At 45.6% G+C, this 22181-nt stretch overlaps 1 protein-coding gene across 2 annotated transcripts in view; it reads right to left on the bottom strand.

Moving 5' to 3' along the window:
* Positions 1–21781, bottom strand: part of TNPO3 (transportin 3) — an 82842-nt gene extending 61061 nt beyond the window's left edge. Inside the window, exon 1 of one of the 2 annotated variants that reach the window (XM_054010116.1) lies at positions 21457–21781. In XM_054010116.1, coding sequence (XP_053866091.1) covers positions 21457–21591 — 135 coding nt within the window. In that variant the 5' untranslated portion in view covers positions 21592–21781. The remainder of the gene's footprint in view (positions 1–21456) is intronic. The other variant, XM_054010182.1, reaches the window with a different exon arrangement.
* Positions 21782–22181: the final 400 nt, after the last annotated feature.

Here is a 22181-nt window from a genome sequence, read left to right as displayed (position 1 = left end):
TTTCTATTTTAAAAACGGTTTCATTAATGCACACATTACACTTCATTTTAATTACATATTCAAATAATAAATTGATTTAAGGTTGTGCCAATAAAAAGTAAAACTGCAGTGGGTGTAATACTAGTATGTAAATATATTAAACATGAAAAAGTCTACATATATTTTGGTTCAGTATCTTCTCAAGAAAGTTATACATGTAATATGAATAATGACAGTTTTCAAAATTATATAAACAAAGTCAAAACATTTGATCATAGGAAAATGACAAATAATGCAGCGTTGTAGGCTTGACAGCATTAAGCAATCAAAAGCACCCCGAGTAGCAGATAGCAGTCCAGATCCATTTGGCCATACAGCATTTTGAAACAGAAGACCAACTCTCTCATGTAACGGATAGACCGGCCTATTCTTCAGTTTTGAATGGATGTACCCAAAGCTTGAAAAGATTCGTTCTACGCTTGCTGGACACTGATGCAATTATTTTTCCCAGCTTCCTGATTTAAACCGGGTTTAAGCCAGTATTTACCAGTACCCTGTCCTAAATTAGTTTTTCCCTGGGAAATTGCCAAAATAAACAGATTAAAATATTGAACAAATTTGCTTCCCATAATGATTCTAGTCAATAAGCCTGTGATCACGTCTCTCAGTAGACGGCAGAAAGTAAGCCAATAAGCTTGAATTCACAAACAAGCACTCATCCTGACTTCTCAGTTGCACTCAACCAGCAGGGCCTGTGAACCCATTGGAACCAACCAACACAAGTCAAATATCCAATACTCATGCATAAGCTAACCAAGAACTATAAAAGTTATTCAGGATCATTTAGAATGATGAATACCAAGAAACCTTTAATTTGCTCAAAGACAATTTGTGAATGGAAAAGATTTTAAAAACTCAAATTATTCACTGCAAATTATTTCCCCAGTTAGTGTTACAACCCGGCATTATTAAAAAAAAATTCCTCCCGATAGGCAAGCACTTGATCAGTGTAAGTGCTGCTTTGAGTATATACAGGATGTTGCTGAAACTCTAAAAGTTGCTCGCAGGGTTTGTTGGCTGATGGTCAACAAAAGGTTGAAGTGGCTCACAGCTAAGAGCCAGTTATTTTTATTATTGAACCAACAGAACAAATCAGATTACACCCGGGGGATTGGATTTGTTATTTTACACAGTCCATCGGACATGAAACAAGCCTCTTATTCCAGGTTCATAAACTATGTTGCAGCTTCAACACAAGCTGATGCCCTACACAGGGAAAAAACAAACCAACCAAATCCCACATCAGCGAGTCTCAAAGCCTGGGTCAACAGACTCGAGCTCGCACTATGGGGCTAAAAATGGAACATTTACACTGCTATGTTTAGCCCTGAAGCACAACCCCAAGTCAGTTGACCTGAGCTCTGAGACTCGCTTTCCCCCAGTGTCGACGTACCCTAAGTGACTGCAATAGAGAGTTAAGTTCTCAAATGGTCACAAGAAAGGGAGTGAGGTAGGCAGGGGAGACCGTAAAGGATTTTCTGTTTTTTCTCTCCCTCAATGAGTTCTTCCCACAAAGTCATAATTACCCAATGGATAATGATGTACACCTAGGAGTCAGGATTCTATTCCTTCCCCTGCCGTTCACTCATTGTGCAACCGTAGGCAAGACAACTTCTCTATGTCTCAGCGTCAAGTACTCTGAGCTCTATGGATGGAGATTCTCATAGAACTGCTCAATGGTATTAATAAAAAAGGGCCAGAAAAGAGACGCTGCTCTTCACTATAAACTCAGAGGTACAGTGCTTGCATTTCAGAGGTGTCTGCTGCCCGGGCTAGGAGTTTATATCATGAAATTCAACTCAGAGGGAAGACTGAAAACATAAGAACAGTAAGACTGGGTCAGACCAACAGTCCATCCAGCCCACTATCCGGTCTTCTGAGGCGTGGCCGGGGCCAGGTGCTTCAGAGGGAATGAACAGAACAGGGCAATTTCTCAAGTGATCCCCGTCACCCAGTTGCAGCTTCTGGCAGTCAGAAGTTTAGGGACACCCAGAGCATGGCTTGCATCCCTGACCATCTTGGCTTACAAGTCCATCAATTGCTATCCTCCATGAATTTATCTAATCCTTTTTTGAACCCAGTTATACTTTTGGCCTTCACAACATCCCAAGGCAACGAGTTCCACAAGTTAATTGTATGTTGTGTGAAGAAGTACTTCCTTTTGTTTGTTTTAAACCTGCTGCCTATTAACTTCATTGGGTGATCCCTAGTTCGTGCGTTATGTGAAGGGGTAAATAATACTTCCCTACTCTCTCACTCTCTCCACACCATTAATGATTTTATAGACTTCTATCATACCCCTCACACACACACCCAGTCATCTCCTTCACAGAATCATAGAACTGGAAGGGACCTCCAGAGGTCATCTATTCCAGTCCCCTGCACTCAATGCAGGACTAAGTATTATCTAGACCGGGGTAGGCAACCTATGACATGGGTGCCAAAGGCGGCACGCAAGCTGATTTTCAGTGGCACTCACACTGCCTGAGTCCTGGCCACCGGTCCGGGGGGCTCTGCATTTTAATTTAATTTTAAATGAAGCTTCTTAAACATTTTAAAAACCTTATTTGCTTTACATACAACAATAGTTTAGTTCTATATTATAGACTTATTGAAAGAGACCTTCTAAAAACGTTAAACTGTATGACTGGCACATGAAACCTGAAATTAGAGTGAATAAATGAAGACTCGGCACATCACTTCTGAAAGGTTGCCGACCTCTGATCTAGACCATCCCTGATAGGTGTTTGTCCAACCTGCTCTTAAAAATTCCCATAAGCTAAACAGTCCCAATCTTTTTCTCTCTCCTCACATGGAAGCTGTTCCAGACTCAATCATTTGTGTTGCCCTTTCTGTACTCTTTCCAATTCTAATTAGGGCTGTCGATGAATCGCAGTTAACTCACGCGATTAAATCAAAAAAATTATTTGTGATTAATTGCAGTTTTAATTGCACTGTTAAACAATAGAACAACAATTGAAATTTATTAAATATTTTGGATGTTTTTCTACATTTTCATATATATTGTATTCTGTGTTATAATTGAAATCAAAGTGTATATTATTGTTGATTACAAATATTTGCACTGTAAAAACGATAAAAGAAATAGTATTTTTCAATTCACCTCATACAAGTACCATAGTGCAATCTCTGTTGTGAAAGTGCAACTTAGAAATGTAGATTTTTTTTGGTTACATATCTGCAGTCCAAAAACTAAACAATGTAAAACTTCAGAGCCTACAAGTCCACCCAGTCCTACTTCTTATTCAGCCAATCGCTAAGACAAACACGTTTGTTTATATTTACAGGAGATAATGCTGCCCGCTTATTTACAATGTCATCAGAAAGTGAGAACAGACATTTGCATGGCACTTTTGTAGCTGGCATTGCAAGGTATTTACTTGCCAGATATGCTAAACAATTGTATGGCTCTTCGTGCTTCGGCCACCATTCCAGAGGACATGCTGATGACCCTCGTTAAAAAAAAATGCGTTAATTTAAATTTGTCTCTGAACTCCTTGGGGGACAACTGTATGTCCCCTGCTCTGTTTTACCCGCATTCTGCCATATATTTCATGTTATAGCAGTCTTGGATGACGACCCAGCACATGTTCGTTTTAAGAACAATTTCACTGTAGATTTCACAAAACGCAAAGAAGGTACTAGTGTGAGATTTCTAACCAACCCAAGCTTTAAGAATCTGAAGTGCCTTCCAAAATCTGATCAGGACAGGGTGTGGAGCATGCTTTCAGAGGTCTTAAAAGAGTAACACTCCGATGCGGAAACTAAAGAAACAGAATCACCAAAAAAAGAAAATCAACCTTCTGCTGTGGCATCTGACTCAGATGATAAAAATGAGTATGTGCTGGTCCGCACTGCTTTGGATTGTTATCGAGCAGAACCCGTCATCAGCATGGACGCATATCCCCTGGAATGGTGGTTGACGCATGAAGGGACATATGAATCTTTGGCACATAAATATCCTGCAACGCCGGCTACAACAGTGCCATGTGAACACCTATTCTCACTTTCAGATGACATTGTAAACAATACGCAGGCAGCATTATCTCCTGCAAATGTAACCAAACTTGTTTGTCTTAGCAATTGGCTGAATAAGAAGTAGGACTGAGTGGACTTGCAGGCTCTAAAATTTTACATTGTTTTATTTTTGAATGCAGTTTTTTTGTACCTAATTCTACATTTGTAAGTTCAACTTTCAGGATAAAGAGACTGCACTACAGTACTTGTATGAGGTGAACTGAAAAATACTATTTCTTTTGTTTTTTTACAGTGCAAATACTCGTAATCAAAAATAAACAAAGTGAGCATTGTACACTTTTTATTCTGTAATTGCAATCAATATATTTGAAAATGTAGAAACATTCAAAAATATTTAAAGAAATGGTATTGTTATTAATCACGATTTTTTTATATTGTGCGTTTAATCGTGATTAATTTTTTTTAATCGCTTGACAGCCCTAATTCTAATATATCTTTTTGAAATGGGGTGACCAGAACTGTACATGTATTCAAGGTATGGGCACATCATGGATATATATAGTGGTATTATATTTTCTGTATTATCTAACGCTTTCCTAATGGTTCCTAACATTGTCAGCTTTTTTGACTGTTGCTGTACATTGAGCAGATGTTTTCAGAGAACTATCCACAATGACTACAAGATCTCTTTCTTGAGTGGTTACAGCCAAGGCCTTGCCTACACTGCCACTTTACAGCGCTGCAACTTTCTCGCTCAGGGGAGTGAAAAAACACTCAAGAGCCTTTGGTGAGAGACCTTGTCAATGGCTTTCTGAAATTTCAAGTACACTATATCCACTGGATTATCCCTGTCCACGTTCGTTGACATGCTCAATGAATTCTAGTAGATTGGTGAGACATGATTTCCCTTTACAAATGCCATGCTGACTCTTCCACAACATACCATGTTCATGTGTGTCTAATAATACTTTTCTTTACTATAGTTTCAATCAGTTCGCTTGGTACTGAAATTAGGCTTACTGGCCCGTAATTGCCAGGATCACCTCCAGAGCTTTTCTTAAAAAATTGGCATCACATTAGCTATCCATCAGTCATCTGGTACAGAGGCTTTATTAAGCGATAGGTTACATACCACAGTTAGTAGTTCTGCAATTTCACATTTGAGTTCCTTCAGAACTCTTGGGTGAAGACCAGCGTGTCCTGACAACTTATTACTGTTTAATTTATCAACATGTTCCAAAACTTCTATTGACACCTCAATCTGGAGCAGTTCCTCAGATCCGTCACCTGAAAAGAGTGGCTCACGCATGGGAAAACAAGGTTCTGGTTTCAGGAAGATCATCACTGCAACTTGATGGAAGGCAGGTGAACGCCTAATGGGACTTTTGGAAGAGCTGCAACAGGTTGCAGTTAGTCTGGAGATGGTGGAGGAACATTTGCCGTCTAACCGCCTAATTCTAGGTGCATTGTACAGAAGAGGCCGAAGAGAGACCTTTATACTGGTATTTTCAAAAGGATGCTCACGGTGGTCAATGTTCTGCAGCCACAGCTCAGCAAGCTTTTCATTAGCGTGTTCTAAACCCTCCTATTACACTCCGCAACCCATGCGAGAGGAACCATCCATTTGAAAGTGTTTTGCCGCTGCATGACTCACTGCTATACACAGCTCTGAAACTGCCAACACCACTGAAATCGACTAAACCCTCTTTTACAACACAGCCTGATAAGAGTGTAACCCACCAATAATTATGCCAGGGATTAGTACTGCTTATTAAACACAAACAACCCCCACCCCAGACAGTCCAGAGCTAATTAAAACCTACCTCCCCTCTCTCTGAGAAGGAGGCCCGTTAAATCAGATGTGAGATCTAGTCCAGCGCCACCACTGACCTCTTGTGACTTTGGGGAGTCATTTTGCCTGTGTCTCAGTGTCTCTGTTACGTGGCAATAGCACTTGAATTCATAGGGCTATTATAGGATTAAATTCATTCACATCTATCAAGCACTTGGGAAGTCTGGATGGAGGTGCTGAAGAGTGCGACGTATTATTCCTCAAACCACAAATTGGCAGCTGGAGGAGGTCATACTACTACTGTTAACAGAGGATTAATTAACTTTCAACACCATCCTGCCCCTTTGAGGGGGACATTATTATTTCCCTTTTAACACAGAGGAAATGAAGACTAAAGCAGTGAGATTCCCTCTGTGGCCTGGACAAGTCACATGTCAGAACAAAGTAGATCTATCTAACTACAAAGCAGGGTGGATAAAAATCAATGATTTTTTTGATTGAAATCAGATTTTTTTGATAAAATGCTTTTTGAGGAAAAAACCTATCTAAAAATAGTTTTAATTAAGATACATTATAGCTCAAAGATATCTCATCATGGAATAGGGATGATAAATTCTAATTCTATAGTATGAGACAATATATTCATGTAATGTTTAAGAAAAGTTTTGTGAGTTCTAATAGTTCATGGATTAGGGACACAATCTTATGGGGTTCCATAGACCTCTGTATAGATTAACCTAAATAATCTTTCTATCTACCCAATGGGACTCAATGCTTAGTCAAGAAGATACCATCAGAGATGCTTAGTTTTGCAGTTCTCAAACCGTGGATGTGTCTTTCAAGAGATAACATGCTTGTTAACAGCAAAAATGATTTAAAATAAATAAATAAAATAATGTATAGAGGTGAGAAATAACAGACCCCAACCCTATTGTCCCTCTGCAAAAACCTACAATGGCAGCAGTCTGTAAGAGAGATCCAGTTTGGGAATAAGAACCATTCAAGAAATATATGTTTGCTGATGGTATTTTAAAGAAAGTCATACCAGTGAACTGGTGGAAGTCATTTAACCACTTGGATTCAGAGACTGTTGAAGTGCTAATCTCACTTTTAACAGAAGTAGCTCCTTCTGCCGGTGCAGAAAGAATATTTTCTTCCTTTGGACTAATTCATTCCAAATTGAGAAATCGTTTGGGACCCGAAAAAGCAGGAAAGCTTGTTTTTCTTTTCCAGATTATGAACAAACAGGAAAATAAAGGTGAAGACGACAGAATTAGCTGCAGAAGCCAATATTTTAAGTTTCTCATGTTGACCTGGCTGATATAGTCGATTTAATTTTTGTGGGTTTTTTTAAATATTTTAACTATTTTAGTTAAAAACAATTTTAATAAAAACAAACCTGATTTTAAAAAACTTGAACGTTTAACTAAATTCAAAAATTCATATGCTTGTTTTGTTAAAAGATTATGTGTTTGCTGTTGAAGAAAAAAATCCAGAATACTTAACATTGTTGTTTTAGTTAAATAAAACAATTTAAATGTCTGTCTGGTGATGTTCTCCTCCTAATACAGCATGGCAAGAAAATCCTCCAAATATTAATGATTAGCCCGTTGAATTGGAGATATTTATGAAGTCATTGAAGCAGATAGTTCACCTCCCAATTACCTTTGGTAAATGAAATAACCAATCATTCATTTTCTGATATAGCTGTAAAACTCACCTGAAAAGTTTTCAAAATAAATCACTTAAAAAATGTATAGTGTGTACCTTCTACAAATGAAACCTACATCTATCTCTGAGTTGTGAAGAATATGTATCAAGTTATAACAACCAACAAGAATGCACTTTTACGTAGAAATCCATGATTAAATAGAGTCTTCCTGACTAGTGATTTAAATCAATTTAAATCAAATCCACCCTGCTACAAAGTTCACCTCTCTCAAACTGGCAGTTAAGAGGAGTGCTGTAAAGAATGGTTTAGACCAGTGGTTCTCAGCCAGATGTCCGGGGCCCCCTAGGTGGCCATGAGCAGATTTCAGGGGGTTGGCCAAGCAGAGCCAGAATTAGACTCACTGGGGTCCAGGGCAGAAAGCAGAAGGCCACCGCCTGGGGCTGAAGCCTGGAGTCCTGCCACCCAGGCCTGAAGCCGAAGCCTGAGCAATGTAGCTTTGTGGGGGCCCCTGTGGCATGGGGCTGAAGGCAACTGCCCTGCTTGCTACCCCCTGATGCCGACCCTGGCTTTTGTATGCAGAAAAGCAGTTGTTGTGGCACAGGTGGGCTGTGGAATTTTTATTGCATGTTGGGGGGGAAGGGGGAGAATAAAAAAAGGTTGAGAACCCCTGGTTTAGACTAATGACACGCTGTGTTCTGAATGGAAACTAATTCCACCCCAATCCATTCACCGGACCAAGACCTTACCGTGTTGAGGAACAGCTTAGGTGTCTCCTACAAACTTTTTCCACGGGAGGGGTGTGTGTGTGCGCCGCTCTCTCTCTCTGAAAGCATCAAGCCTGGTGTGCATTAATAAAAAGCGACAGAGCCAGCAGTGCTGTTAACCTGCAGACGGGCTAGGTTCTTAAAGAAAACATTTGCACTACAACACGCGAAACAGAGAGCATAGTCCAAAGCTGGAAAAAAAGATTTCTGAAATCAATGAAACCAGAGCGCTCATGAGATGAGAAGGGAAGAGTTATTTCTCTATAAACCAAAAAGGGATTCTTTGAAGAAGGTCAATCGTCTTGCTAGAAATCCTATCTGCCCCACTGTCTGAGCAGTAGTTTCATAGAGAAATTGCTTGTTCAGTCACTATGGATTGTTTTTTAGTGACTGTAACTTAGGTTGGGGGCGGGGGAGTAGTGCAGAGGGAATAGTTACAGAGCGATAAATTAAGCAAGAGAAGGAAGACAACAAAGGCTAAAAAGGAAAACTGTGGTCCACTAATTTATTACACCAGGCAACCTGGCAAACCCAGATAAACGCACATATGAACCATAACCAATTGGAACAAGGCTGGAGCCGAAATCACAAATTTACAACAGGGATGGGACCAGATGATAAAGCCCATCCTGAAGGGAGAAGCCTTGAGTAGGAGATTTGACAGCTCTGCCTGCACTTCTCCATGAGAGTTTCTGTAAATTCGGAGGCAAATATAGTATAGTCTACAGAGCCTACAAAGCAGTCAGCCGGCTGATGTCGTTATCTTTAGTGCAGTGGTGCAGCCCTCAGGGACTTCCGGTCCCAAAATTCAATAAGTCATCTTGATAGAAGGCAGCTCTCCATGGGCTTCTCTCAACTGTTTTTAGTCACGCATGCCCACTCTGGTTTTGTACGGTTTCCCATTTTGCCCCAATGCCTGAATGAGCCTTATTCAACACAGGTCAAAAATCCATCTGTAATGATCATCACACACACCGTACTTGTTCTGTTTGTACTGTACCATAACATGCCAGCCTGTGCCCTCAGATTGTTCGCAGCCCTCTAGAGTAGAGATGTAGTAGTTTAATACAGCTCACCCGACAAAAGCATCTGATTATGTACTTACAAGTTTAGCAAATCTAAACACTTCTCTGGCTGATGTTTGAACATCCCCCAAATAATTTCTAGAGCAGATCTTTTAGGAGAACATCCTATCTTGATATTAAAATTATCACTGACAAAGAAGCCACCAAAGCCCTTGGTAAGTGATTACAATGATTAATTACCAGGGTGGATAAAAAACAATTTAAAAAAAATCCATTTTTTTTTTTATAAAATGCTTTTTGAGGAAAAAGATGGTTTTAATTAAGATATATTATAGCTGAAAGATATCTCATCATGGAATAGGGATTAGACATTCTAATTCTATAATATGAGACAATATATTCATGTCATGTTTAAGAAAAGTTTTGTAAATGAGTTCCAATAGTTCATGGATTAGGGACCCAATTTTATGGGGTTCCAGGGGCCTCTGTATAGATTATTTAGGTTAATCTTTCTATCTACCCAATGGGTAGATAGAAAGTGCTCAGAGATGCTTAGTTTTGCAGTTCTCAAACTGTGGATTTGTCTCTCCAGAAGTAACATGCTTGTTAACAACAAAAATGTTTTTTAATAAATAATATATAGAGGTGAGAAATAACAGACCTCAACTCTATTGTCCCTCTGCAAATTTGTGTACACAGAATCAATCCCTTACCTCTCTCTAAAAAGTGCAAAGTTTCAAAAAGTTCAATGAATAGAAGATTGTTGGGGGCGGAATAGATCTGGACAAGGAGAAGAGGTCTGGAGATAAATGTGAGAAGCGAGGGACATATGCTGGTTTTGTTAAAATATTATATGTTTGCTGTTGAAGAAAAAAATCCAGAATACTTAATGTTTTAGTTAAATAAAACAATTTAAATGTCTGTCTGGTGACATTCTCCTCCTAATACAGCATGGCAAGAAAATCCTCCAAATATTAATGATTAACCTGTTAAATTGGAGATAGTTCACCTCCCAATGACTTCATAAATATCTGCTTCCATTACCTTTGGTAAATGAAATAACCAATCATTCATTTTCTGATATAGCTGTAAAACTAATCTGAAAAGTTTTCAAAATAAATCACTGTTTAAAAATGTATAGGGTGTACCTTCTACAAACCTGTATCTATCTCTGAGTTGTGAGGAATATGTATTAAGATTATAACAACCAACAAGAATGCACTTTTATGTAGAAAACCATAATTAAATCGAGTCTTCCTGACTAGTGATTTAAATCAAATCCACCCTGTTAGTTACTCTCACTGTTAAGCGCATTGGGTGCTGCCATCCTCTCGTTAGTGAGGAGGTGCAGCCTGCAAAGATGACAGGTATACAACACTACATTTCAATCCAAGTAGAGGCACTGTGCATACTGGGACCTGTTGTCTCCATAGGCTGCAACTGTTATAATACCGGCGAGAGGCTGCACTCAATTTTGTGGTAATAAGTGCAAGTCCTCAGAGGCTTGGAAAGTAGCCCATTTGCTCTTCAGCTGGAGAGTTATTAGTTACCCCAAACTCCACAAATTTGATTAATCCTTTTATTTGAATTTTCCACTTATCAGCACCTGTGGAAATAGTCATAGCTTGGAATGTCTCTGAGATAACTAGGAACTCTGCTTCCTCCCACTACTTCCCAGGAAGTTAACAAGGAAAATATTTGTTCTCTGTCACAAAAGCTTAAGAACGTACTAGACCATGGAAAATCTGGAGCAGCAAGATTTATTAGACTGGTCAAGTCTACAACTGCTGCCTAGGTCATAAGAAGTGGTAAAAACGGACTGGAATTCTGTAAAACTTACCAGAAACTCAAGTTGCATGGCTATTCCTTGGAAACTCTGAGCAGCAGCCAAGGACTTTGGGGGAGGAAGGACCACACAGGAGAGAAGAACCAACTACAAGCCAAAGTCAATGCAGCAGTACCACTATAGGTAAGGTTGTGTCACGACTTCTGCGTAAAGATCCACCTCTCCAAGTCCTCTGCAATCAACGTCCTTAGTTGGAGTCCTTTGAAATCTTATGTGTATCAGAAAGGTGCAGGGTAGACTTAATGACCCAATTTTGAGGTTATGTGAACTAGGGGCTGCGGAGATTACATCCTCCCCCCGCAAAATTAGCCATTTTTTCAAAAAGTTTCTAGGTGGGTCCCCATCTCCCCCCCCGAGCCAGAGATCAGTCTGTCAATTGAGTTTTACCCATGGCACCCACTAAATCTATGAGGGACTCAAACTGAGAATGGTATTTAAGACAAATGTAAATTTTTGTCTGTGCAAGCGCCAATACAGAAAATTGGTTACAGGATTTCCATTCCCGCCATTTTATGGTTCAAAGATTAACTCTTGTAAATTCTCTAAAATCCAATCAGTTACCCAGATTGCTCTGAAATTTGGCATGCCTTATAGGGGGCCTGGGTAGCATTAGTGATCCAAATGTGCGGTCATTTGACCGAGGGGGTTCCCAAGTTACAGACCCCCTCCCCAATAACAGTTTCCTGCTTCTGCCTGGTCCTGTTAAACTGAAGGTGCTAATCACTGGATGAATCAGACCTCTGAGACTGAGGGGCATGAACTCACCCTTCAATTAACAAAACTAAACATAAATTAATCCTAAGCCCCCAACCAAGACAAAAGGCGTTTTAGACTGATTGGCGGGATGTTGCTATGATCTGAGTCATGGGTGGCAATTTTATTGTGAGGAATCAGAGTATTTATGGGGGGGGGGGGGAAATTGGACACAACTGCTTGCTGAGAGGGGAGTGATATTACGGGGCAGAGTGGGGGAATAGGGAGAAAGGGGAAGGGTGGTAGGGGAGAGGAGAGGGGCTGGGGGCTCAGGTGAAGGGGGTGCTGGGGCTAGAGACAGTGGAGGGGTGGGACACTGGGAAGAGAGACATGAAAGTCAGTGGCGGGGAGAATAGAGGCAGCGGCACCTATCAGCCCCAGTCTGCCATCTCATGTTGCGCTCAGATCTGACTCTCTGGGAGTCTGAGTCCCCTCACTGCCCCCATGTATGTGCCAGAATCTACCAGGGTTGGACCCACTTCATGTGAGCCAGCCAGGTTCTGGGGGAAGGCTCACCCTTTTGGGAGGGTCTGAGACCCCCTCCCTGCCCCCCATGTGAGTCAGGATCTGGGGTAGTCCTGCCCCTTTGGATGAGGAGCTGAGAAGGGTATACTTCGTGCATATCACAGGCACTCAAGCACTCAGGACGGGGACGGGAACACCCACTGAGAGTAATGGAGCAGGTCACAGTCTCAGAGCTATTGTGTTCACCTACATAGGGAGTTCTCATTGAGCTGAGAACAGCACATTGAGGTGAATAGACCATTTCGCACCTTTCAGAGCCTCCAATGCTGCAGATGGATGTGTAAAGGAGGCCTCTCTCTCCATCATCCTGTGGCCAGGTCTACTACTATAAAGCTAGATCAATGCAAAGCAGCTTATAGCGACCTACCTGTGCATGTGTCTACACTCAATTGGTCTCCCATCGATGTAACTGCAAATTGCCCCATTAAACTGACTGACGTCTACACTACAGAATTACTCCAGTATAACTACATCGCTCAAGGGTGTGAATAAGTCACACCCCTGAACATAGTTACCAACCTAAGTGCCAGTGTAGACAGCCTCTCGCAGAGGTGGATTAACTAAGCCAATAGGAGAAGCTCTCACCCGTCATCTTAAGAATGTGGTGGAGGATGAGAAGAGGAGTTTGGGGACAGATGACTGGGGGAATCCAGCTGTGCAGCGAGCCAGGACTTATTTTTGACTCCGCCGCAGTCCAGCCAGTCGGGCATGGGCGAGCCTAATGCAGGCGAAAGAACCCTGGGTAAGTGTAAATTTTCAATTGCAGGGGTGGTGCCCCCAAAGTAGCAGGACACATTTCTGACTCAATAATTTACTCGAGAGGTAGTGGTACGACCAAGAGGGAGAGCTGATATCCGCTAGAGAATTAGGCGGGAGAGAAAAGGGCATTTGGAACAGTTTGTCTATGGATACAGGGATGTCCCTTGAATCCTCCTGTGAGACTGATGAAACTTTGCTGAAGGCACTCTGCAATCCTCTGCCAAAGGTTTCTAGGGAGGGCTGCTTTATTTATTTCTTCCTGCCACACCACTCTGCAATAACGTCAGCAGGCACCATTTCTATACACAGGCTAACAGCATATGGGCCCAGGCAGCTTCTGGACACCAGCAATAGCTCTGCCTGTGTTACCCTCAGCAGTGAGATATCAGCTAAAATCAAACCCACCTGTGGAAAATGGCACCAGTATTCAGTGTCAATGTCCTATACTAGTAGATTCATGCAACCAGGGAATACCCTCCTCATCACCCCAACCCCGAGGGGGCCATACTCAACATGGCTGGTGCTGCGACTGGTGCTAGATACAAGCAATCCCAAGCAGAAGTGAGAACATAGTGCCAAAAACTTTAGGCGAGCAAGAGGAGTGAGTTTGGCAGTGAACAGAGTGACAATGGTACCTCTGTATGTTTTATCTGCACCAGCTGCCATTGTGGCCTTCAGGGGTTCTCCACACCCATGGAGCACCCGAGCCAGTTAAGGAAGAGATAGAAGAGGACTTGGGATGTCATGTTCAACGAAATCTTGCAAGCCAGTGCTGCACTGGACTGTGAGCACAGGGCCTGGAGGATGAACATCGTGGACAGCCTGGAGAAGGCAAGAATGGAGAGAAGACAGACCCAGAAGTCCCAGCATGAAAAGCCGAGGGAGATGCACCAGGACATAACAGGGCTTCTCAGGCAGCAAACCACAGATGCTGCAGGCTCTGGGGGACCTGTACGTTCAACAACCCCAGGCTCATGTCCCTCTGCAGCCCACTGTAAAAACTCAGTATCGGGACCACCCTAAACCTCCCTCCATATTCCATGTGGCATCAGGGGTCACTGACCTTCTCCCACCACTCCACCCTGGGGGACATTAAAGACAATCACAGCTTCACATACACTGACCTGTGAAAGCCACAGTTGTGTAGCTACATGAACATGAGTGTTCTTTCCCCTTCATAGGTTCGGTTCTCAACATTTATAAAGCTTTTAATGTATTTGTTTTAAAACAGCATGGGGTTTGGGGTTTTTTGTGCAGATTGTTTTACAGAATAAAATTCTATTATTTGGAACATAATGCATCTTTATTAGTTCACAACATACGCTGCTGAGTGCTCGGCAGTTCTGAAAGCGACCAATTACCTGTTACTGCACACAACTCATAGGATCAGTCGCAAACAAAATTAATAGGTGCTTTGACAATGTTATATTCCTACATGCACAGCAACACCACACAATTCCTACCAGACCATAAAAAGGGCAGGGCCAGGTACAGTATACAATACCTGTTACCATGGCTCACTGTTAAAAATAGTCTTTCACAGCCTCCCTGAGCCGCATAGCTCCACGTTGAGTTCTAATAGCCTCTGTATTTGGCTATTCAAATTCAGCAAACAGCCACTTCACTTCCTCTGCCAGCGGAAACTTTTCCCTCTTTGCTTCTCAGATATTATGCAGGACACAGCAGGCAGCTATAACCACTGGGATATTTTTCTCACCAAGGTCCAATCTTGTGAGTAAACAACGCCAGCATCCCTTCAAATGACCAAAAGCACTTTCAACTGTCATACTGCACCTGCTGAACTGGTAGCTGAATCCTTCGTTGGTGCTGTCAAGGTGACCAGAGTATGGCTTCATGAGCCAAGGGAGAAAGAGGAACGCTGAGTCCTCCAGAATCACTATTGGCTTTTCAACATTGCCAGTGGTAATCCGCCAGTCAGGAAAGGAAGTACCTGTTTGCAGCTTTCTGAAAAAATCCTGTATTCTTCAAGATGTGAATATCATATGCCTTCCTTGACCAGCCCACATTGATGCCCGTGAAACATCCCTGGTAATCCACCAGGTTGCATAACCATAGAAAAATAGCCCTTTCTGTTGACGTATGCTGTGGTAATGTGGTCTGGTGACAACAGAGGGCCGTGTGTTCTATCACCTCTCCTGCAGTTCGGGATCCCCACTGCTGCAAATCCATCCACTATATCCTGCACTCTGCTCAGAGTCACAGTCCTGCATAGCAGGAGGCGTTTAATGGCCCACCACGCTTGCAAAACAGCAACCACCGCAATGGATTCCCCAACTCCTAATTGGCTCCTGACTGACGTGTAACAGTCTGGCATTGCAAGTTTCCACAGTGCAATTGCCACTCACTTCTCCACTGTCAGGGCAGTTCTCATTTTGGTGGCCCTGCCCTGGGGCAAGCTTGGCACACAGATCCAGGAGTGTGGCCTTATGCATCCGAAAGTTCTGCAGCCACTGCTCATCAGCCCAAACCTGCATTATTATGATGCAATCCCACTAGTCAGTGCTTGTTTCTCAGGCCCAGAAGGGGCGCGCCATCTGCAGCTGCTCCATGAATGACACTAACAACTTAGACTTGGTTCTTGTTATGTCCCATGGCAACCTGTCCTCCAAAAAAATAGTTACCTTCCCCACCCACTCAGTTCTTCTCGCGGCTCTGCAAATACTTCAGGATTGTGCGTCCTCTGCTTGTTACACTCATGACAATAGTGCAGAGTTGTGCAGGCTCCATGCTTCTGTCAGACGGCAGAGAGTGAGGAGTGTGCCGCGGGTTTATGGGATTTTGGAAAAAGGTACAAAAAATATGGGATACAAATATTATGCAATGGAGACCGCAATAAATATGTAATAACCTACATTGCTTGATACAAAAAGATGTATGTTTTGTACCCTCTGATGTGAGTGGGCAAGGGAAAGAGCAGCATGTATACCTTCAGGATCCAGTATGCATCATTTCAATGCCTCCACCATTTAGTGTGGGTACACGTACCATGCAGACCGCACCTGGAGCATATCTAAATAATTCCCCATCGGCTACTGTCAGCTCCAGGGGATAGAAGGAATCCTGAGGGTGAGTGAATGGGTTGTAGAAGGAGGTGAAGAGCTTGCACATTTCAGCAACTGGCATTGGCAGAGTAAAGGTGTGTGTGTTACTGGGATGCATTAGAGCATTGCTGAAAAAGGGTAGGGTTAAGGTTGCATGGGCATCCTTAACTGTGCAGTTCCTGATTTTCAGAAGTTTGAGATTTACTCAACGCTCTGTAACAGGTCAACATACCACCAAGGAAACTTCACTCTTTATGAATATAGCTTTTTTGCCACTGAATTAGAATATTGGTCTGTTGAGTTAAAAATATCATCTCACTACAACAGGCCCCAGCAGAGACATGGGGCTATTAAAAGATTACAAAATGGGCCAAGCGGATATGGGAAAGCAGTAGATGTGATAAGAGTTTTAACAGATCCATGTGACATTATCATAAGCAAATTAGGTAAATGTGGGTGAGATGAAATTGCTATAAGGTGGGTGTACAACTGGTTGAAAGACGGTACTCAAAGAGTAGTTATCAATGTTCGCTGTCAAACTGGGAGGATTTATCTAGTGGGGTTACTTAGGAGGTCAGTCCTGGGCCCGATACTATTCAATATGTGCTTTAATTACTTCAATAATGGAGTGGAGAATATGCTTATAAAAATCCGCAGATGACACCAAGCTGGGAGGGGTTGCAAGCACTTTGGAGAACAGGATTAGAATTCAAAACGACCTTGAGAAATGGGAGAATTGGTCTGATATCAACAAGATGAAATTCAATAAAGATAAGCACTTAGGAAGGAAAAAAAATCAAATGCATAACTACAAAATGGGGAATAACTGGCCAGGCGGTAACACTGCTGATAAAGATCTGGTGGAGGGCATAGCGGATCACAAAATGAATATGAACCAACAATGTGGCGCTGTTCAGAAAAAAGCTAATATTCTGTGGTGTTTTAACAGACGTGTTCTATATAAGACACAGGAGGTAACTGGCCCACTCTATTCAGCACTGGTGAGGCCTCAGCTGGAGTAGTGTGTCCCCAGTTCTGGGTGCCACACTTTAGGAAAAATGTGGACAAACTGGAGAGACTCCAGAGGAAAGCAACAAAAATGATTAAAGGCCTAGAAAACCTGATCTAGGAGGAAAGGTTAAAAAAAACCTGGGCACATTTAGTCTTGAAAAAATGACTGAGGGGGGACCTGGTAACAAGTCTTCAAATGTGTCACATGCTGTAATAGAGTCAAGTCAAAGTTTCCCCAAGCCAATGGCTCATCGGGCTGATGCGTTTAAGGCACATAAGTCTCATAGCCAACAGTACACAAGGACACAAGTACAATGTGGCCAGCATCACATCCGACTGCCTATGACTGCCCTAACCCGATGGATCAGGTACCCATTTTGCAGCTGGGTGAACTGGAAGTGGCCTTTCTGTGTAAGATCATGCAAAACTCAAAAGTCCATTGAAGGTAGGACAAAATGTCATCAGCTTAAGCTGCAGCAAAAGAGATTCATTAGATATTAGGAGAAACTTTCTAACTATAAGGATAGTTAAGCACTAGAATAGGCTTCCAAAGGAGACTCAGCATCATTGGTCAATCTGTTCTTAAAAACCTCCAAACACCCCTCACAGATGGCCTAGGTTTAATTTGTTCCTGCCTCAGCACCAGGGGCTAGACCTGATCACCTCTGGTGGTCCCTTCTAGCCCTATATTTCTATGGTTCTAACCCATTCCCAGCCCCCGCAAACCAGGAAGACAATATCTTTAAACCATGACAAGACTGGCAACATTTTATATTGGCTTCTAGCGAATAGATTTAGACTTCTGACTAATGTCTTATAACACTGTCCGGCCCTGTCTAGCATCAATGACCTTGAAGATTCAGAAGCCAGGAAATAGTTCTCCAAACTTATTGATTAGCTGAGAGTTGCCCAATATGTCACTTACAAGGTCCTTAAATGTGGCCTGTAATTGCCATTAGATCTGCCATGTTAGATACAGAGACAGGCTCCAAGAAGTTGCCAGAAAGAAAGCCCAGACCAATACTTCTTGGAAGGGGAGAAGGGACTCAAATAAGCAGTGTCAAATCGATGCATCTTATCACACAACACAAAAGAAGGGTTGTTTATAATCCCAGCAAAAATGTAAACTCAAGAATTTGTCATTCACATTTCCTCCTTGTCAGACATTGCAAAGATTGTGCAAAAGAAGGAAAGTCTGCCTTTCCTGTCCCCCGTTAAGGAAGTATGCTTCCCTGTGAATGCTCGGGGAGGAAGAGCAGGTCTTTCTGTTTCAACAGAGCTTTTTGAAAGAAAAGAAAGCCTAGAAAAATTTACTCACCAAGTCGGAATTTTACAGGGGAGAAGGGGGGGAAAAAACAAAACAAAAAACAAAACCCTATTTAGAAACCTAGTGGAACTTTCTGGGGGTTGCTGGAAGAAGGTCACCACTCACCACCAAACCTGATAGTTTGAGAACTTTCTCCGAATACTGAGGGAGGGAGAGGAATCCCTTCAACAATACTTACAATTAAACAACAAGAAGATATTAAAATTAGGAAAATAGGAGAAAAAAATCACAATATTGCATAGAGTTTCAATAGAACTAATAAAAGGTTATGCATCTAAATGTAAGAAAAGCAGAAGTTTGGATCTAGACAGGAGATAATGAAAGACTTTAACCAACACTATAAACTGACAAGACAGAAGAGGAAGTCAGAGTAGAAAAGCATCAACCACAATACAATACATGATCAATACCACAGGTATTGGTAGCAGGTCTCAAGGTGCCACAAGTACTCCCGTTCTTTTTACATTTTTAGGGACTTCCATGGGCCAATTTATAATTGGGTATATTAAGTTTCTCTCTATTTAAGTTACAAAGCAATTTTTATATGTTATAAAGAACAGTTCTGTTAATAGATTAAAAAAAGCCATTACAAAAGACGACATCTCTGCTACTGAGTAAACTATTATAATTAAGACAAAACCACAACAGCAATCAACAGAGGAAGTGAAGTCTCCCCCTACTGCCACAATTCACAGCAGCTCAACAGGGCCAAGCTACACTGGAGTTTCGAATTGGAAAAGTACTGGGGTGGACTCCTAAAGTAATATGCTGTGACCCATGTCTGTTTATCTTGCTATCAGGGCAGGGAAAATTGCCTGTAGTGACAGACGCAAAAAATCAAATCTTTCTTACAATTGTAAGATAATCCGAACTGTTAGAATACATAGCAAACATTAGTTTGCTTTACTGTATGTCTTCAACTATACATTTTATCTGTTTTTAACCACAACTTGCATATTAGCAAAACTTTTTGTTAACTGCTCCTGAATGTCAGATTCTAACTGGTATGACATAATGTAATAAAAATGCTTGTGTGTCAGTATAATACTTTAACATGACGTTCTTAACTCCTGTTACAAACATGTACAATGTGTCACAAATACTAGCATTATTACAGAACAAGCAGTATCAACACCAAATCCCTGATTTCACTTCAGACAACACAGAAAGGAGGAGAAAATATGCACCGTTCTTTCTGGAACAAAGAGATTCTTTCCTTCCAAATATTTGGGACTCCTGAAGGCAACAACAAGAAGCCTGGACTCCGATCATATAAGCTACAGTCGCCAGACTGTGAGGACTTGTCCGCACTGGCCAGGGTATATGGCCATGCCCAAAGAGCTGGTATTAAGGCACAGATCGGCAGGCGTGAGCTCAGGGTTGTTTGCGGTCTAGCGCCACCCCAGATGGCTGCAGCGATCCCTGTGACTCCATAAAGCCCTTTCGGATCCGGGGACGCACCAGAAAACACGAGACTGCTCTTGGTCCAGGCTGGCGAGCAGGGGGTTCGGCACCCGGAGCCCCGGGACAGGCTGCCAGCCGGGAATCTCACCGGAGAACAAGTGCCCAAGGCTCCCACGTGGAGCCAGCTCGCCCCCACCCCACCACTGAGAGGGCCCGGAGCCCCCTCCCTCGCTCTGGGAGTGGGGAGAGACCGAGCCCCGGATCTGTCCCCGCCCGGCAGACACACTCAGTCCCGGCCTGCTGCCCTCCGCACTCGCGTGGTGTGAACCCGAGAAACCCAGTCCCAGTAACCGTCCCGCCCCCGGCCCGGCGCCCGCTGCGGGAGCCAGACCCCGGGGAAGGCGGGGAGTCTCCGATCCCGGCCTCCCCGCAACACGAGGCCTCCAGCCGGCCGCGCTACAGGCCTCCGCCCGGGCCTAGCCCTGCTGCCAGGCCGCCTCCAGCGCACGGGGCCCGGCCCCAGCTCCGCCCCCAACACCAGCCGGCTCCGCGCTGAGGCTCCGGGAGCGCCAAGGCCGAACTCGCCGCCCCGAGCCCTCCGCCGGGGCCGCCCAAGCGCCGCTGCCCGGGTCCCCCTCGCCGAGCTCCCCCAGCGCTATGCCCGGCCCGGCCCCGCTGCCGGGCTCGCCCCGATCGCCCCGGCCGCGCCGTTCCCCAGGCCCCGCCCGATCCCCCAAGGCCCCGCCGCCCGGCTCCCCCTGGGCGAGATCTCCCGGCGCCATGGCCCAGCCCGATCTCCCCAGGCCCCGCTCCCAGCCGATCGGTTCGGGCAACCGCGCTCTCAAAACCCCGGCCCGCCCGGCTCCCCCCGGCCCGGCTCCCCGCCGCTCCCCTCCGGCCCGGCCCGCTCCGATCCCCGCAGCTCCCCCCGCGCCCGGCCCGTTCCCCGCAACTCCCCCCGTCCCGCCCGGCCCGGCCCGGCTCCCCGCCGCTCCCGCCCGGCTCCCCGCAGCTCCCCCCGTCCCGCCCGGCCCGGCCCGTTCCCCGCAACTCCCCCCGTCCCGCCCGGCCCGGCCCGTTCCCCGCAGCTCCCGCCCGGCTCCCCGCAGCTCCCCCCGGCCCGGCCCGTTCCCCGCAACTCCCCCCGCGCCCGTCCCGGCTCCTCGCCGCTCCCCCCGCCCGGCCCGGCCCGTTCCCCCCGCCCGGCCCGGCCCGTTCCCCCCGCTCGGCCCGGCCCGTTCCCCGCAGCTCCCGCCCGGCTCCCCGCAGCGTCCCCCGGCCCGGCCCGCTCCGATCCCCGCCCGGCTCCCCCCGCGCCCGTCCCGGCCCGGCTCCTCGCCGCTCCCCCCGGCCCGCCCGGCCCGGCCCGTTCCCCGCAGCTCCCCGCAGCGTCCCCCGGCCCGGCCCGCTCCGATCCCCGCCCGTTCCCCGCAGCGTCCCCCGGCCCGGCCCGCTCCGATCCCCGCCGCGCCGCTCACCGATCTCTGCAGCTCCCCCAGCCAGCAGCTCGCCCGCTCCTTGCCGCTCGGGTCCGGGTCGTGGTACAGCGCCTGCACCGCCTGGTACACGAGCTGCAGGCTCGGCTTCCCCGCGCTGCCTCCGCCGCCCTCCATGGCTCCGGGTCCCGCACAGGCCGCTCCGCGCCCGGCTCCAGCCCCTCAGCAGCCGCCGCTCCAGGCCGCCGCCATCTCCTCGCCCGGCCGTGTCCGTTACCGGGAGGGGCGGTGTCACCCAGAACGCGGCCCCCCGGAAGCGTGCAGCCCGCGCACCGCGTTCCGCCCGCACAGCGCTCCCGCCCGGCCGCCGCGGAGCCTGCAGGCCCGGCCAGCCTCGCGCGCGGATACGCGGCTGCGCAGCCAGGGCGCAGCCCCCCCCTCCGGCACCGCCCCCGGCTGCCCCCAGCGCGCTTCCGGCCGGTGCCACCGCCACACCTGTCCCCCGCACCCGGAAGTGACCCGCTCTGAGAGGCGGGAAGGAGGCTCCCCCTCCTGCTCGGGCCCCCTTCCGCAGGGCCAGGCCCTGCCGAGCCCCGGCATCCCTCCCGCCACGGCCCGGTCCTCCGAATACCCCCCTCCCCGGGCCCTGCGGCTCCCCCCGGCCGGGCCTGCCACCTCCCCGGGCAGCCGGCCTAGAGCCACCCCCACGCCCAGCCGGCCCTGCTCATCCCACCGGCCTGTGCCCCCCCCCCTCCCCTCCTCAACCA

The sequence above is a fragment of the Malaclemys terrapin genome, chromosome 1 (genome assembly GCF_027887155.1).
Source record: "Malaclemys terrapin pileata isolate rMalTer1 chromosome 1, rMalTer1.hap1, whole genome shotgun sequence".
Taxonomy (NCBI): Eukaryota; Metazoa; Chordata; order Testudines; family Emydidae; genus Malaclemys; species Malaclemys terrapin.
This window is presented reverse-complemented; position numbering and strand designations above follow the sequence as displayed.